A 19303-nucleotide genomic window follows, 5' to 3' on the forward strand; every position below is an offset into this window, starting at 1 on the left:
CTCATTCAAACCCAACCAAACGTTCTACTGGGCACCTGACTACATAAGTGAAGATTCCAGTTTCCCAATTTTTCCTTAAATTTTCAATTTTAAGGGTTTACAGATTGACATTCTTATTGACATACCTTGCCTTTGGTGTTACCCTAATGGATCACTCTTCGAGCAAATTCACTTATGGATCCGCTATGGGTGTGATTTTATAAAAGCTTATTTTGTGTTATGATAGAATATGTGCATAAAGGGGGCAATTCTATTGTAGAGGGTGAGCGGTAGGTGCCTTCTCTTCTTTATAAAATACTAGTGTAACTGGTTATATATATGCTTATCAATTAGGCAAGAGCACATATACCAGCTACAGAGTTAGTGTAAGTGTGAGTGAATAAGTACAGCAGACAACTGGGCAACTTACATTCTATAACTGGATGATATTCAGCTTGAATTAACTGGCTGGGAACAGCCGCCAACCTGCTAGTTCACATCTCAGCGGCTAACATAGGTGGACTATAGGCATGTTTACTAGTTATGCATATAGTTCATAGAATATGCCACTTGACCCAACTAGGCATGCCAAATCATACCTGACATGGCGTAAGAGAATATGCCAATGCCAACTTGTGCTAGTATTCTATAATGGAATCTTGGTGCCAAGAAGCCATGTTTAAATTGGTGCTAACCACACAACATTGGGAAATAGTGCTTAGGTGATATGCTGAAATACTGTATATGGGTGAGGCAAGAAAAAAAAAGAGCTTCCTAGTTTTCTGTCATTTTCTCAGCAACTGCTTTGAATTGCAATAAGAAATTTTATGTACTTATTTATCATACTTATGTACTTATTTATCATACTTACGTATTACTATTAAAAAAAAATTAAAATTAGTGCTGCAGGAAGATTAAATATTTTAATTGTGATTAATAATTTTGTATGTTAGCAATTAATATGTAAGATATTGTGAAAGAAAATACAACAAACACAAAGAAATTCCTGAAGTCAAGCATACATAAACCACTTGTTTATCTGTAGTTTCTTCTCTCTTTCTTCTACCTTGTCCCCCATTTCCTTTTATCCTCAGCTCTTTTTTGGTCTCTCCTTTCTCTTGCCTCCAAAACACCATGTCTCCTCTTTTCTTTTCCCACCTCACCTCTCATATCCAGTATCTCTTTCCTCACCACTGTGCTTCCATTTTCCCTCTTTTCATCCTCAAGTCTTTCATTAGATTGCTCTCTTCCCTCCCTACCCCTTCCTTGAGTTCAGCATCTCTCTCCATCCTTGCCTCCAAATCTGCTCCTCAAGACCCTCATTGAATCTCTCTCTCTCTCTTCCCTCCCCACTCCCTCCCCATTCAGCATCTTTCCCTCCTTGCCTTCCAATGAAGCAACTCTCTCCCTCCTTGCTCACCCTTTTCCTCCTTCTCCCAATGTAGCACTTCTTGCCTTCCATGCCCCACCTAAGCCCAGTGCTTCTTTCTTCCTCCATGCCCCCCATGCAGCACCATTCTCCCTCCTTGCCCCAAGTCCAATACTTCTTTCCTTCCCATGCATCACCTAATCTAATCTTTGGTCTTGAATACCGCATCTTCCCTAAACATAAAAGGCTTGATGTGGTAACAGAAAAAAACAGTGATTTAATTATACATAGCTTAGTCACTCTTCAAGAGATGTATGAAATAATGAAAGGATCAAAGGTGGACATAACACGCATACTCCACCAAGGGTGCAAATTTATGCAGCTTTATGGCAGCTTCCCACTGATTCTCATGACCCATGTAATTGGGCATCCTTGTCATATTGTAGCTGATTCTGTGACACACGGAGATCTCAATGAGGTTACATTTGGCTTCTTTGCCCAGTTCAATGTCATAAGAACCAATCTTTAACTTCAAGAAGCAGCGGTGACAGTGTCAGCTTATCCATGCTGCCGCTACCTTTGCCTGACCCAGAAACAGGAAGTTAATGATATAACATCCTGGATCAAGCAGAGCTAGTGACAGCATGGACAAGCTGACATTGACACTGTAGCTTCTTCAGAGGCTTTGACATTGACACTGTTGCTTCTTCAGAGGCTTTGAGTCGCTTTGGGAAGTTCTTAATAGCCTTATCAAATGGTCTTTGTGGCAGGCTGTCCCAGATCATCTGCTGACACCTTGCTCATGATTACCATTCTGATCTGAAATGCTTTTAAATAAATTATCTATAAATTATCATATTAACGAAGACTATTCAAATTATTGTTTACAAAAGTCTATGTCACTGTGATGTCATTAACAGTAAGCTGGTAACCCAGGTGTGGGGTTTTTTCCCCTTTTTTCAAAATAATAGTAATTTTACAGTGCAAACATTTTTGAACGAGCAAAAATTGCTAAATGGACATGCTAAAAAGTCTGTAACTTCATTGCATTTCACTTGGTACATAAATGTAGATAGTAACAACAAATAAAACTGTAAATTTCACGTTGAAATTCCAAGTGGTTAGTAAGAAAAAGCAAAATCTGTAGAGGGTCCTTTTTTTTTTTGTCTTACCCTGTACATAGCTAGAGCTTGGGCAGGGCTCTTATGTATGCTTGTAACTTACAGAATACCATCAATTACACACATCTATGTAGCATATATGTGACCACTATGACTGGTATATCTCTGTATGTATAATTGTAAGGTGCAATCTGGGCACCCAGATTCCATAATATGATAGGCTCTCAGCACACATCATTTGAGTGTCTAAATGGAGATGCACAATTATAAAATTGCTTCTATAAAGAAGAATTGGACACTTATCTCATCTAATAACACTAGATGAGAAAAATCAATCACAAAAAACACTACTAAATTAATCTTCTACTGGTGTTATCTCATCCCAATATATTCTGAATCTGACTAAAGAAATAGGGGTGCAAATTGTGGAGACAGGCACAAGTTCTTAAAAAAATCTTTATTCAAGTAGGTTAAAATACTAACCAACACAATCCTGCATGGGCTGCTTCAAGGGTTTGACCTTTACCTTGGCCAAGGTTTCATGAAGAAATGATTTTTTAATCATGAAATGTTGGCCTTTGTCAGCTGTATGAAAAGGAAGTTCTCATTAGTGCCTGCACCACATTATTAAGCCTGTCTGCCATCAAGCAACAGATACGTGGGGCTTGCATTTTTTTGAATGATTATTGAATTACTTTATCGTTAAAGTTTTTATAGCGGGGGCTGTCTACGATAGAATGCTGAAGGTTATCCAATGAGAATTTTGAGTACTCCTTCATAGCTCTGGAGCAAAGATTGCCCGGTAGCTTCTGAGGCAAATCCCCTGCAAATGCGTTTCAACTGTTAATTTAAAATGTCTACATTAGATATTATATACTGGTCATCCTGCTGAATACTGCATTTATATCTATCTAAATAGATTGATATATCATACATAGATCTGTCTTTCACTTGTATGTGTATATCTATATCTATTTATATATTGTCACAGGGAAGCTCCTGTGACGGCCAGAATCCCTGCTGCCAGCCCAACTTCAATACAACCTGTTCCCCTTCCTAGGACAACAAACAGATCTGCAAAACTTATGCCAAAGGCTAAGGTCCCTGCAGCTGTACAGGGGCTAGGGAACAGGGCAGGTGTGATGCTAGAATCTGCTTTATTACCCAATTCTTCCTTTTTGGAGCATGGTGGAAAAGTCTGCTTTAAACCTCCAGCTTTGCTCTCTGACCAGGGAAATGTTAAAAGAGAGGGAAGGATCTGGCAGAGCTGACGTGTCTCAGGCATTCCAGCCTATTGCTAGGGGAGACCCAGCTATGCAGAAATCTTACTGGGATAAATTCTGCTCAGCTGGGAATCTGCAGGAGCAGGAATGGGAGGCTGAGCAGGAACAGCCCAAGCCAGAGGGCTGAGAAACCTCATAACCACACAGGCAGCTGAGGAAAGAACCTGGATTCCTTTACCTATGCCCTGTGGCATAACCACACCAGAATGGAACAAGGAAGTCAGGTACAGGGCTCCTAAACAGAAACTTTCTTGGGGTAGTGAATTCCCTGGGAAAGAGTTCACACAGGCTGCCTTAGAGGAGCAGTCATACCAGGGGTGGGCAACTCCGGTCCTCGAGAGCTGGAATCCAGTCAGGTTTTCAGGATTTCCCCAATGAATATGCATTGAAAGCAGTGCTTGCAACTAGATCTCATGCATATTCATTGGGGAAATCCTGAAAACCCAACTGGATTCTGGCCCTCAATGACCGTAGATGCCCACCCCTGAGTTACACCCACAGGAAGGGGGTGGGGAACAGACAGACGTAGAAGAAAACTGTGTAGAAATAGAAGGTTTTTCTGATTTAAATGACCCAGAATATACGGAGGAATAAAAATCAGTAATGTAATGTAATATAATATATGGACTGGAGCCTTGAGCCAGGAGGAAATGTAATGGATGTTTGCATGGATGAATGAGTAGGGTTATAAGTAAACTGGCATATTTGTGTATAACTAAAGTGATCCTAGAAAGTGAAAAGTGTGAAATGAACCAGGGCTAGAACGTAGAGTGCTATATGCAGAACTGTGAGGGCAGGGAGTCTGTTGTAGCTTGCACTGATGCTAACAGGAGCCTGGTTTGGACATTAGGAAACATGCTGGGGGCTGGGGGATCACGAACAGATCGGAGAAGGTTATCATGCTGTTGTACCGGGCCATGGTATGCCCTCACCTGGAATACTGCGTCCAGCACTGGTTGCCACACATGAAGAAGGACACTACTAGAAAAGGTCCAGAGAAGAGTGACTAAAATGGTTAAGGAGGCTGGAGGAGTTGCCTTACAGTGAGAGATTAGAGAAACTGGGCCTCTTCTCCCTTGAAAAGAGGAGACCGAGAGGGGACATGATCGAAACATTCAAGATAATGAATGGAATAGACTTAGTAGATAAAGACAGGAAGTTCAACCTCTCCAAGGTAGAGAGAACAAGAGGGCACTCTAAAGTTAAAAGGGGATAGATTCCGTACAAACGTAAGGAAGTTCTTCACCCAGAGAGTGGTAGAAAACTGGAACGCTCTTCCAGAGGCTGTTATAGGGGAAAACACCTTCCAGGGAATCAAGATAAAGTTAGACAAGTTCCTGCTGAACCAGAACGTAGGCAGGCAAGGCTAGTCTCAGGGCACTGGTCTTTGATCTAAGGGCCGCAGTGTGAGCGGAATGCTGGGCACCATGGACCACTGGTCTGACCCAGCAGCGGCAATTCTTATATTCTTGCTTTTAAAGTACCAAGGTTTGCTACCCCAGGGACACTGAAACATAAGGAAACATTTTTTTTTTTTTTTGGGGGGGGGGGTATAGGATCACCTGTTTACTATAATGGAGGCATTTCCCCCACCTTCTGGCCCTAGCTTGAGGGAAGGGTCAGTTTGGTTGAAAGTATTTCAGTGCTGCAAAGAGAGCCTGGTTCCAGAACTGTTTTACAGCGCCTGCAAGCAAAATGTAAAACAGGCAGCGAACGGTTTCTGCCGGCTGGCAGACCAGCAGGGCCTGGTGCCCGCGGAGCTGGCCGCAAGGACTGTACTGAGTGGCAGCCACATTGTGCACTGCTTAAAAGTGTTCCAAAATAATTGGGATTACAGTAATGGACTATTGCAGATATGTTTCAATGAAAACTGCATGCTTGAAGAGCACTGTATGTGGAGGCTAATAAACTGTTGTTTTGGAATTTGGAATTCTCTGACTGAAGGAAATACAAAGAGAATAAAAATCGGAGGGTTTTTCGCCTGTTGCTCGAGACTGATATATGACTGTGAGATAAATAGTATTTTTGCAGATACTTGTTTCACTCTATTGGCACTCCTAGGAGCCAGTGGCAGGGGTTTGGTCTTGCTATCTCTGACAGACATGGGACCCAGCCACAATATATAATGTATATATATATATATTTATCTATAGATATAGATATACATATAGGTAATACATATGTCAGTTAATATGATACACAACTTATACAATATAACTAAAGTATTCTGTATAAAAAAAACATGCTATTTTGTGTAATAAGAGTCCCAGTTTGACTAAAGCTTTCTTCAGTTCTGCCTTTGCTATTTGCTGGTTGCCGTTAAATATCTTCAGCAGCATTTGATTGGAATCATGAAATCATTGGAATCTGCTACTATAATCTTATTTTCTCACTATGCCATTTGTTAGCCATGGTTTCCATCTGCATCAACCCCATTATCTATAGTTTCCTGAACAGCAACTTCAAAAAAGAAGTGAAATCAGTAATTCAGAGCTGCAAGTGGAGGGCACCCATTTCAGAAGAAAATGAACATTTCCCACTCTCAACTATGCAGAGCGAGGTTTCCAAGGGCTCCTTACAATTCAACTCGGGAAATAGCTCTGTCCAAGAGCTGGAGAACTTTTGCAGAACTATTAACTCAAGAAACAGTGATGAGGATACTGAAGGAGTGCCCCCAATGATATTAGGAAGATTGCTACTTGTTTGATTAATTACATACCAACAAACAGAAATTCTGCCTCCTAAAGAAGAATATTTCCATACATCTAAAAGTAGGAATGCTTCTTTATTCACCATGTCCTGACTTTTTTTTTTTTTTTGCAGTCTTTACTCACGGTACTGTAGGGTCTGTATTGATTTCTAAGTTGAAACTTTAAGACTACAGCACTACAAATGCTTAAGCATAAAATACATTTAAAAATACGGGATTGGAAAAAAATATAATCATGCTGTAATCATTTCAAAAACCTCTTAGAAACATGGCACAATATATATTTCTCAGTTTTTCCAGTCCTTCTGTACGTTAATAGCATATTTAATGCTTCCAAGGTTCATAAATAACTTCTCTTTATTAAGTTATTACTTATCATTGCACTTTTTTGTATAAATTGCAAATAGAATTTTGCCTTTCCAAAATTTTCCCCTTTTTGACAAAGCCGCGGTAGCGTTTTTAGCACTGGCTGCCCCGCTAACAGCTCCAATGCTCATAGAATTCCTATGAGCATCCGAGCTGTTACCACCGTGACCGGCGCTAAAAACACTAGTGGGGGGTTTGTTAGGGTATTTATTTATTTTTATTATTTTAGATTTATTAACTGCCTTTTTTATGATGAGATCCACCTAAAGTGGTTTACATTACAATTCATTGAACAGTAATCAGATACTCTTAAGTATTTTCACTATCTGTCCCGGCAGGTTCAGTAGGCAATTTACATCAAGAGATTATTTTCCTTTTGTAATTAAGAAACAGTCATATACCCCCCTCCTTTACAAAGCTGCGCTAGTGTTTTTAGCACTGGCTGCGGCAGTAGCAGCTCAAATGCTCATAGGAATTCTATGAGTGTCGGAGCTGTTACCGCGACGGCCAGCACTAAAAACGCTAGGTTTTGCTTTGTAAAGGAGGGGGATAGTAAGAAGTAAAGCATAGATCTTCCAATTTCTTAAAATGTACTTTGCAAGAGTAATGACAATAGTTGACAAACGCAGAAAGAAGAGAGCTGAGACCTCGGCCTTCCTTCAACCAAAAATGCTGAGCTAATGAGCATTTTAAGCCAGATTCTAATATCGGTGTCATATGTTAGGCAGTGTTAGGTATTCTAATGCTGCTTAACTTAATTGTTTTAATTGGTTCAATCGGTGCAGTAATCCACTGTGCCAATTAGAAACCAATTAAAACGCCATAAAAATGGAGATGCTCCAAACTGGTGCCGTTCTTTCATCTTAGGTGGCACTTAAGGCCACTATGGGAATGGTTAACACCAGAAGTGGCCTCAGACGCCATTAGTCGCCTCCTTAAATACGATTCTTGTGACAGGTAGGTGCCAGAAATGTAGTCCTTTAAAACCCTGGTCTACATTTCCAGCACCTACTTTTCTCGTAGCCACAATTCTGCTAACAGCACCATTATGTGATTGACACACAAACGGCACCATTTGCAGAATTTGACCCTTTATTTATTTATTCATTTTTCTATACCGTTCTCCCAAGGGAGCCCAGAACGGTTTACATGAATTTATTCAGGTACTTAAGCATTTTTCTCTGTCTGTCCCGGCGGGCTCACAATCTATCTAATGTACCTGGGGCAATGGGGGGATTAAGTGACTTGCCCAGGGTCACAAGGAGCAGTGTGGGTTTGAACCCACAACCCCAGGGTGCTGAGGCTGTAGCTTTAACCACTGCACAACACTCTTTGAGGCTCAGAAATGATCTGGGCACATCACAATCCCTAAAATCTATTCTTGTTATATGAATAGGAATCAGAAATAGTCAGAATCACTAATATCACTATACTCAATAATATCCTTACATTCATGTAAATTTACTGATCCGAGATTTTTAAAAATATTTTAGCTAATGCCTAACTCCCTGTTTTAAGAACAGGATCCTTGACGGATTGTGCTATCTTTAATCAGTCTATGACAACCTAAAGAGAGGGTTTCACTATAACCCTCCCCACAAAATTTTGTATATCCAAACTGCTCAATAAGCTTCCTTCAGGCCCTCAGAGGTGCCACCAGATGCTCAATAATATCTCATAGCAACTGGCTTTACGTCCCCTATCGTCATCGGGTCATCTTGGATCAATTATTCGGGTGGCCACGTTGTATAGAGTTACACAGTTTTGAGGGATTGTGCCCTGAGGAAACCCGGGATAGGGTGAAACATGTTGGCAGTACTCTGTCCCTCTTGGCTGAACCACCCAAGATAAGTGTAACAAATTTTACTAACTATTTATTGAATGAACACACGAGCAAACTATAGCATTGCACAAAAAATCTCTAAAAATTAATGACCCGATGACGATAGGGGGCGTGAAGCCAGTTGCTATGAGATATTATTGAGCATCTGGTGGCACCTCTGATGGCCTGAAGGAAGCTTATTGAGCAGTTTGGATATAGAAGATTTCATGGGGAGGGTTATAGTGAAACCCTCTCTTTAGGTTGTCATAGTACACATTCTTCTACAATTATACTTTAGTTATAAGCCTATATACTAAAATCTTTAATCAGTCTAACACAATTACCTAAAGATGTTGATGTGCGGGTGACTTTCAGACCATTTGAGAGCTCATCTTTAGAAAAGATCTATCTGGTTTTGAAAGCTTATACTTGCCATTATCTTTTGTCAAATCATATTATGATCCTGCAAAGAATCCAGCTTTCTCCAGGACCAATATGGCTATTACATCTGCATATATTACAGAATACAAATAAATATATATATATTTTTTCTGTTTTTATCATTGTGTTCAGTAAAAATATCAGTGAAAGGTGATGTCATCTTAATTTCAAGTAGTGCCTCTTTTTAAATAAACATGCAAATTCTGACAAAACGTGAATGGCATCATCAAAATAAAGAGATTTTGTCTTTTCTTTTGTCACAGCCTGCCCCATACGAAACCCTTACGAGGTGCATCCTAAATGTGAAAGCTTTCTAAATAGTTTATGAAATGAAATCCAGCATCTGGATCTACTAAAGTGATGAGCTAATAAAGCAAACAACAGTCATGAAAAGCCATTTTTCTCCAAACTTACACTAGCTTTTACAAAACTGTGGTAGAGATTTCTACCGTGGGCTGACGAGGTACAGTAAATGCTCCGACGCTCACAGAATTCCTATGAGCGTCGGAGCATTTACTTCTACTGCGGCTTTGGAAAAGGAGCCCTTAATTATTATTTCACTAGTAACCATTTATAACATGAAATCTCAAAGAAATTTACTATAACCCTTTTTACCAAAAAGTATATTGGTAAAAGATTATTGTTGTCATTATTATTAAAATAATTTTCCTTGCTTTATGCCACTCACAAATTTTTCAACTTACAACTCTCACGCATATTTTCACCGTAATATTGTATATTACAATTATAGATTAGACCATTTAAAATGCCTTTTGGAATATTATGCAGTCACTGTAAGAGGGAAGAGGTGTTAATTTTTTGTTAATATAACCTAATTAAATTACCTTAAAACTATGGGCTCCTTTTACAAAGCTGCAATAGGGCTTTAACGCATGGAATAACGCGCGCTAGACCTTAACGCCAGCATTGAGCTGGCAGTTCTAGCCGCATAGCACGCGATGTAGCTAATATCCTGCGTGCGCTAAAAATGCTAGCGCACCTTAGTAAAAGGAGCCCTATATGTCTCCTACAAAGTATGACGCTTTAAAAGTATGGATGACAGAGATAACCACTCCATATTACCAGTACTTACAAAATGTTACATCTGGAGTCAGTGATGTAGTAAGGGTGGGGTGCAGGGGGGTGGCCTGCCCTGAGTGACATCTCCTCTCCAATCCCACCCCCGCTCCCTACCCACACTACCATGTGCACGCATGCCCCTTCCCTTGTACCTCTTTAATGTTTGCAGCGCGAACAGCAACCCCAACCTGCTGTTCACGCCAGCGTTGGCTCTTCCTCTGACTTCACTTCCTGGACCCGTGATGTCAGAGGAAGAGCTGATGCGTGAGCAGAAGCTTAGGGTTGCTGCTCGCGCCACAAACATTAAAGAGGTACGGGGCAGCAATGGGGCATGTGTAAGCAGTACGGGGTGGGGAAGGAACGGATGGGGGTGGGGACAGGGCAAGGGAGGGGTGCCACTGCTATGGGCACCTCTCACCCTTGCTACGCCACTGTCTGGAGTAGAGTTGTCAACCAGTTTCAGATTTGTTCCACAGGATTTATCATTAGCAGGTTTACTCTCTGTACGCACAGACTTGTAGTCTTGTTTTTTTCTTAGAGAACACTAAAGTGAAATCAGAACTACAAATCCCTGCATGTAATGGGATAAATTGGTTCAATCTGGAGCCAGCTGACAGCTCTAATCCTGTGGCTCAGGCTAACACTAGTGTTATGTGATCCAAGATCAAAGCTGGTCTTAACCTGAGCATAAACTGGAGGATGGAATGACAGCTGCTGCTATTGAGATGGCCTATGGAGAACAATGAGTGGTGCAGAACAAGCACCTTGAAGGAATTATCCTTCTATCCCTCAGGTCGATGAGAGATTCAGAACTATCCAGGTGTACCATCTTAGTGGGAGAGGAAGAGGAAATAAAGTTAATTTTGTTTCTAAAGTTATTTAGGCTCCTTCCAAGAAATACAGTGTTCCCCTGGTCGTTCGCAGTCGGTGGTTCGCGGTCCCAGTCATTCGCGGTATTTTCTGACCGCGAACCGCCGACAAGGAAAGGGCAGTGAGAGGGGCAGGAGAGAGCAGCCGGAGCGCCGGCGAGTACAGGAAATCACTCGCTGTATGCTCCGACCGCCTCTTCCTGCACTAAGTCAGGCCTTATCTCCTGCCTCTCCCGCTGCCCTCTCCAGTCTCCCCCATGAAAAACCATATTCGCGGTTTTTCAAGATTCGCGGGGGTTCTTGGAATGGAATCCCTGCGAATATCGGAGGAGTACTGTACTGTAAATGAATGTTTTCAAGAGTCATAAAGAGCTGATTTGATCATACTCTGTGAGTGAACTTGGATCTCAAATGACAGAAAATTAAGGACTCTCCCAACCAGAGCAAACCATGGAACATGTGGGGGGTAGTACCCCTTGCACCAGATTCTATAAAAGCCGCCCTACTGCTCCCTAATTTAATTGGGTTTAAGTGGTGTGAGACTACAGACTATGAGAGCTGGGGTCCTTTCATGTATAGGTCCAGTGGAATGGAATAAACTTCCAGGTTATATACGACAGCATGGGAGTCTAAGTATGTTTAAGTATTTATTAAAACAGCATTTGTTTTGTCAAATGAAATATGAGCACTAAAGAAAGAAGAGAAAAAAAAGGCAATTTTAATTATTTTGTGCAATATGTTATGGTAAAGTGTTTTTACTAAAGGCTAATTGATGGGGAATAGTTTAATGATATTATTTTACAGTATGGTAATGTGGTATTTTTTTATATTGTATTTTGTATGTGTGCTTATATGCAGTGGCGTACCTAGGGGGGGGCGGGGGGGGGCGGGCCGCCCCGGGTACCAGCCCTAAGGGGGTGTTCCCGGCCTTGCCGTTCAGTCCCCCGCCACCCCCGAAGGACCGCTCGCCCCCCTGGCCTCCCCGCACCACCTATGAACAGCCGCAGCAGGATCGCGAAGTCAGCGTCAGCATCCCTGCGTTGCTTCCTACGACGCGATCCCGCCCCTCCTCTGACGTCAGAGGAGGGGCGGGACCGTGGCGCAGGAAGCAGCAGGGATCGCTGACGCTGACTTCGCGATCCTGCTGCGGCTGTTCATAGGTGGTGCGGGGAGGCCAGGGGGGCGAGCGGTCCTTCAGGGGTGGCGGGGGACTGAACGGCAAGGCCGGGAACACCCCCTTAGGGCTGGTACCCGACGCTGACTTCGCGATCCTGCTGCGGCTGTTCATAGGTGGTGCGGGGAGGCCAGGGGGGCGAGCGGTCCTTCGGGGTGGGTCGGGGCATCAGGCCTTCAGGGTGGGGCGGGCGGGCAGGCAAGCAGGCTTTCAAGGGGGAGGGGGTGACAGGCAGGCAGGCAGGCCTTCAAGGGGGGACAGGCCTTCGGGGGGGGGTGCAGACATTCAAGGGGTGCAGGCCTTCAAGGGGGGCAGGCAGGCCTTCAGGGGGGTGCAGACCTTCGGGGGGGGGTGTAGGCCTTTGGGGGGGTGCAGGCCTTCAAGGGGGGTGCAGGCCTTCAAGGGGGGAAAGGCAGGCAGGCCTTCAAGGGGGGGACAGGCCTACAAGGGGGGGGGACAGGCCTACAAGGGGGGGGGACAGGCCTACAAGGGGGGGTGCAGGCCTTCAAGGGGGGGTGCAGGCCTTCAAGGGGGGTGCAGGCCTTCAAGGGGGAGACAGGCCTTCAAGGGGGGGAAAGGCAGGCAGGCAGGCCTTCAAGGGAGTGCAGGCCTTCGGGGGGGGGGGGGTGCAGTCCTTCAGGGGTGGGGTTTAGGCCTTCAGAGGGGGACAGACCTTCGGGTGGGAGGTAAAGTCCTTCGGGGGGTGCAGGTCTTCAGGGGTGGGGTGTAGCCCTTCGGAGGAGGGACAGACCTTCGGGGGAGGGGGGTCCTGGTGTAAAAGTACACAGAGGGAGAGAGGGAAGGGGGGGTTCAAAGATACATGCATATGCCAGACTTTGGGGGTTAGAAATAATGGGTCTAAAAACAGAGGAGTGGGAGAGAGATGGTGCATAATGGGATTTAGGGAGGGAAGGAACAGAAAGGGAGAGAACTTGGAAACAGGGGATGGTGTGGAGGGGGGATAGAGATACTGGATAGGAGGATAGTTGGGAACAGAAAGGGAGAGATGGTGGATCCTGGGGTGGTGGGGAGTTGAGAAAAGGTGAATCTGTGGATGGAGACAAAAAAAAGGAAAGATGCCAGATCTCCGGGAGAGGGAAGGGAAACGGAAGGGGAGAACAGAGATGGCAGACGGATGGTTAGCACGGAGAAAGGAGACCCTGGCAAGCAAGACAACAAGAGCCTGGGACCAACAAGATTTGAATATTGATCAGAGAACAAAAGGTAGAAAAAATAATTTTATTTTCTGTTTTGTGATTACAATATGTTAGATTTGAAAAGTGTACATGAGACAGCTTGAAATGGGAACTTTTCTATTTTTGTGAATGGCAAGGCTGAGTTCAGTTAAAATATATGCTTTATAAGAAAATATAATAATGTGTTTTATAAAGTTTATAAGCATTGCTGGCATACTCGGTGAGGTGTTCCTAGTGTTGGTGGTGGTGGTAGCATGTCAGTGTGTTGAGAGGAAGAGGTAGTCTGGGAAATTCTGCTGAGCAAACTCTGGGCCCATTTCCACCCCCAGTTAGTCCACTCCACTCAACTGGTTCACACACTGAGTGGGTCTTTGGGTGTTATTTCTGGGTAGTTGTTTTAGAATCTCTTCCAGTGGTTTGTCAGTATCTCCTTCTGGTCCAAGGAAGGAAACTTTGTCAACCTTAGCATTGACCTTCAGAATATGTTTGTAACAGCGCTGCTTGTGTGGCATTAGGCTATGTAGTGATCGAAAGAAAAAAACAGACCTTTGCACATTTTTGCACTATATGGTGGGTGTATGAGGAGATTCATTTCCTGCACAGTTAAGTCCATTTTTTCTACTGAATAATAGTATAGGTACAATGAAAGTAAATAGCAAAAATGTTTGAGTAGATAATTAAGGAAATCTTTTTCATATTGCTTGCTTATGGACTGGGAAAAAAGACTGTTCAAGCAAATGTCTCCAGAACTGCTTTAATGGAAAAATGTGATTTTTTTTTTTTTTAAGTACTTTGTGAAATTTATTGTTGTTGTGAAATTTATTGTTATACTTTGTTTAAACTTAAAAAGCGGTGTCATTAACAGTGAATCTAATCGAAAAATCGATTCAACAGGGTGAATCGGATCGAATGAAATATTTTTCTCTGAATCGGGCAGCACTATTGGCTACCATGAGAATGGGCTACTGGGCATGATGGACCATTGGTGTGACCCAGTTAGGCTATTCTTATGTTATGTTCTCATCTGTAGGGGCCTTTGTTTTCACTTCTTATTTTAATGTATTTTTTTCCTGGGAACTTATCAGTGTTTTTTTATAATGGGAACAAAAATGGAAGAGAATTAATGTGTGTGGAATGGGGGGGGGGGGGTAACTAATTTCTTCAGCTAAATAATTCAATCCACTTCAAACAGACATAGGAGAACTCACGCACCATTCACACACCCTCCAACCAAAAACGTCAAAAGAAAAAAACTGTTCGACAACCTCCTAGCCATTCGAGCTGCAACACTTGACCCCCAACTCTACAACCTATTGACCTCGACCACAAACTACAAAACCTTAAAAAAAGAAATAAAAACCCTTCTATTAAAAAAAACACATAAAACCAAACTAACATAATCAGAACTGTCCCAAGCATCACCTGCAACTACTCCATATGTACTTCTGATGTCATGACAATTCAGACATAATTTATGTTATGTTATGTTTGGAATAATGGTTACATAAATGAGGTTCAATAAAAGAAAATTTTCTGTGGGAGCATTTGTTGGAACTTCTGTTATCCTGATTTCTTCTATCTGTGGGCTTTCTTTAGCTAACCTACTTATCTGGGGCTTTCCACTTCTGCAGCTGCCCTTTTCACGGTCCACTTTGCGCTTGCACTCTCTGGGGAGGGGGGGTTGGGTCTGGGCTTGGTGGGGTAGGTGTGTCTGGTAGTTTTGTCTGGGTGGTGGCTGGGTGTTTCTTGGGTGCTTGTTGTGCGGATTGGTGTGTCTGGTGAGCGGTCTGGGTGTTGTTGCTTATGGGGGTTTTTTTCATTATAAAATATGGCTGAGGGTCTAGTCCGGCTTATTATTCTTGTGGGTTCTGGGGTGGGATTTGTTTGCTTGCCCCAAGTTTTGGCCTTTTGTTGTGTATTGCTATGCCTCTCATTGGCAATTTTCTCTTGGGAGAGGCTTGTTCATGCTTGTTGTTGCTGTTACTCTCATTCTGTGTTCTTTTTGATAATGTATAAGTTTCTGTACAGACCATGGTTGCTTGTCTGGACCTTTTGCCATTCTCAATAAAAATACTTTGGAAAAAAAAAAAAAAAAGAAAATTTTCACTGCCTGTTTCTATTCTGACCATTTATTCCATTTCATGGTTATTGCAAAAAAAAAAAAAAAAATTTTACATGAGGGGGGGGGGGGGGGTGTCAAAAAATGATGGGCCCCGGGTGCCACATACCCTAGGTACGCCACTGCTTATATGATTATTTGTATGTATATTTTAATATCTATGTGTTTTGTAATCTGCTTTGTACAAAGCAGACTATAAATAAAGACCGTAATTGGTCGCACCATTAAAACCCAATTAAACCCTCGTTACAAAAATATAAATAACCGCTGCTATGTGGCCTCTGGGACCAGTGCCTAGGTCCATGGAGGCTAGCAGTGCATAGTAACGCCGAAGTCCGGAAGTGAGCATATTTAGGAGTGATGCTTCAGCGTTCAGTGTTGCTTCAGCGTTGCTATGCACTGCACGATTCAGGAAGGACCCTGGGTGCCAGAAATGTAGGACAACTTGGGCCTACATTTCCAGCGCCTAGGGTCCTTGGGAGCCACGATTCTGTAAGCAGCGCCTGTCAGTGATTGACACACGGCAGACACTGCTTGCATAATCAAGGCCTATGTGCCTATATATAGGTACCTAGAGGGCACCTAACAGGAACATATTCTATAAAGGAAAATGGGTATCTACTTTCCTATACAGAACACATGCATAACCAAATACATAGATGCATTTGCTGTTAAGCACAAATTCTTATGCCAGAAATAGAACTGGTGTAAGTGCTTATGCCTACATGCTGGGCATATGCGCACAACTTATAATATGCTATAAGTTACATGCATAAGTAGGAATCTTGCCGATGTGCTGCCCAGACTCCACTCATGGTCAAACAGGTACTATATAAGATATCCACATATTTACAGGACAGCACCTAAGCACATTTTTTTGGCATTTATATGTGTATGTGCACAGTCCCCAACTTTCCCTGAATTATCAATGCTGGGATTTTCATTTTTAAAAACAGGTTGCAGATCTTGCAAGCTACCCTGTGACTCCGTGTCTGTTCATAAAATACAAAGGAAATATCACAGTGATATACTTTGCAGATCCTGAAGTACTTGGTCTGATTCAACTACCTATATGTAGATCAGAAGAAAAACTGCATGGCTCCAAACGTATCCAGTATGTTTGAGTAAATCCTTGCCACTGCCCGAGCCCTAGTTCCCCATGGATGGGGGAGAACTGCAGGGAAACAATGCAGAGTTTCAAAAGGAGCAAATGCAAAATACGCAGAGTTACCCCACAGCTCAGCCAACGTGTTTTCATGCAGGAAGCACTCAAGTAAATCATGAATTTGTAGAAGAAGGAAGACGGCTATGGCTGCTACTATAGTGATACCCTGTTGGTTCTAGAGCAGTTGGAAAAACCTCTATAACCAGAAAAAGAATTCCTTCAGATTTTGGAATTGTACAGATGCACAGGACTATGAAATAGGAATTAAACTGTATAAAAATATGCAAGATGGGTGCAGCTTTCTTTTAAAGCAGAATTTCTCCATGGAGTTTACTAATTTCAGGGTAATTTGTCAACCTTAAAGTTATACATCAATGGGACTAAAAGGAATTGTCCCTCTGCCTGATTTAAACAATATAGCGGATTGACTTAACAGTTAGTTAATACTCCTGAACTGAATATAACACTGATGGAAGATGACTTCCTCAGGTTTTGTTTTTGGGGTTTTTTTTTCACTTAACAGACCTATTACTTTATATGTAATATGTTTCATTGTTTTATTGTTTAATATTGTATTGTATAACAGTATTGGGTATTTGCATATTCCACTGCAGGCATTGAAATGGCATCCCTCAGAGGACAAAACCAAACTAGCAGAGGCCAGCTGCAGCCTAGGCCCTTCAGAGCCTCTTTTGTAGCAAATAAATGAAATGTAAAAATGAGGTACAGAAAGAAGGACCCAGCATTCATAAAAAGTAAAAGACCAGCTCTAGCACTGCCAGATCTCACGCACAATCTAAAGACTCCCCAAACCCACCCCCGATTCTTGCCAAGATGAAAAAAAAATAGTCCAATTAGTTTTTGGCAAAGTTTAAGACCTTGGCCACAGTCCTCCTCTGGTTGTGCAAATGAATTACCGCTTCAAGTGCTGTGCTGCGAGGAGAGTCCCGGAGAGGAGGAGGATGATAATAAGAAAGTTGGAAGGCTGGAATCTGCTGCTGCTGTCATTAAGTTTGCTGCCGTGCACGCCCCGTCCAGATTGCTTAGGATTGCCATGTGTTTCTGGCTTCCTGGTGCTAGAGTTTTTGGAAAGCTTTTTGCCACACACTTCATCCATACAACCATCACCACTTCCAGAACCACTGCTGTCATCACCTGAAGTGAAAAAACATAAGAACATAAGAATAGCCTTACTGGGTCAGAGGTTCATCTAGCCCAGTATCCTCTTTACACAGTAACAATCTAGGTCCCAAGTACCCGGCAAAAATCCAAATGCAGTTCTCCCTCCATATTCGTGGGGGTTAGGTGCAGAGACGGCCAGCGATAGGGAAAAATTATGGATAAGATTTTGGGCTGGCTCTGACTCCCTCCCGCCTCCCTCCTGCGTCCCTGGACCTTACCTGGTGGTCTAGTGGTGACGCAGGGCAGGAGCGATCTTCCTATGCTCCTGCCCTGTGCAAAGCTGTCATAAAAATGGCTGCCGTGAGTTCCCGCTGTAGTCTCAAGACTACAACGGGAACTCAAGTCAGCCATTTTGATGACAGCTAAGGTCCGGGGAGGATTGGGCAGCCTACAAAAAGAAGAAGAAAAAAAAAAAATCACAAATAATCGAATTCACGAATAGGGAAAACGTGAATCCGGAGGCAGAGCTGTAGTAGCAACAATCATAGCAAGCAGTGGCTTCCCCCATGCCTGTCTCAATAGCAGACTGACAGTTTCTCCGGTAAGGAAAACTTATCTTAACCTTGCATAATTTGAGCTCCACTAAACATGGTTAATATAAATTGAGATGCTTCCATTTAGGGCTAGATTCAGTAAATAGCACTCACAAATCAGCGCCCTAAAAAACCATCACTGAATGCTATTCTATAATGGGGCACACTTAAAGATGAAACTCCATTATAGAATAGCACTGGTACTATTGAAACCAGGTATAACTCCTGGCGCCCAATTTGGGCACACATACCCAGTATTCTAGAAACAGGGGCGTGGCTTGGAAGCGCATGAGGAAGGTTGGCTAATAAGTGAGCTCCAAGAAAAAGACCTTGAAAGTCTGCAAAAAGTCTAAAAAAAAACCTTTAAAAATAAGGAAAAAAAAGCTTGGATTAATAAAGAAGACAAGATAAAAGAATGGCAACAGGAAAACAGAACAAAAACGACTTTGCGGTGGCTGGTAGCAGCAAAAGATCAAAACCGGAACAGGAGACAGGTTCAAAAATGACAGATATAGAAGTAGTAAAAGAACTAAAGGAAATAAAAGAAATGCTATCAGTATTAACGAAAAAAGTTACGAATATATCAGAGGACGTTTCAGCGCTAAACAAAAAAATGGATCTCCTGGAATTAAAGTCAAATAATCTAGAAGAAAGAATGATGTTTGTAGAAGAAGAAGCAAGTTACAGTCGAACAGATAGAAAAAAAATAGAAATACTTACTAAAGAAATTGAAGATTATTCTAATCGAGAAAGAAGAAGTAATGTCCGTTTGATTGGATTACCAGAAGGAGCAGAAAAGGGAAATCCGGTACTCTTTATTGAAAATCTGTTACCCAAACTACTTCCTATAAAAACAAAATATCCCATAGAGGTAGAAAGAGCACATAGAGTGCC

The 19303-nt window shown here is 42.4% G+C and overlaps 1 protein-coding gene across 1 annotated transcript in view; it reads right to left on the bottom strand.

Moving 5' to 3' along the window:
* Positions 1-17237: 17237 nt before the first annotated feature.
* GPC1 (glypican 1) overlaps positions 17238-19303 on the bottom strand; it is a 518863-nt gene continuing 516797 nt past the window's right edge. Inside the window, exon 9 of the mRNA XM_033958579.1 lies at positions 17238-17849. Coding sequence (XP_033814470.1) covers positions 17608-17849 — 242 coding nt within the window. The 3' untranslated portion in view covers positions 17238-17607. The remainder of the gene's footprint in view (positions 17850-19303) is intronic.

This window comes from Geotrypetes seraphini, chromosome 9 (genome assembly GCF_902459505.1).
Source record: "Geotrypetes seraphini chromosome 9, aGeoSer1.1, whole genome shotgun sequence".
Classification (NCBI taxonomy): Eukaryota; Metazoa; Chordata; class Amphibia; order Gymnophiona; family Dermophiidae; genus Geotrypetes; species Geotrypetes seraphini.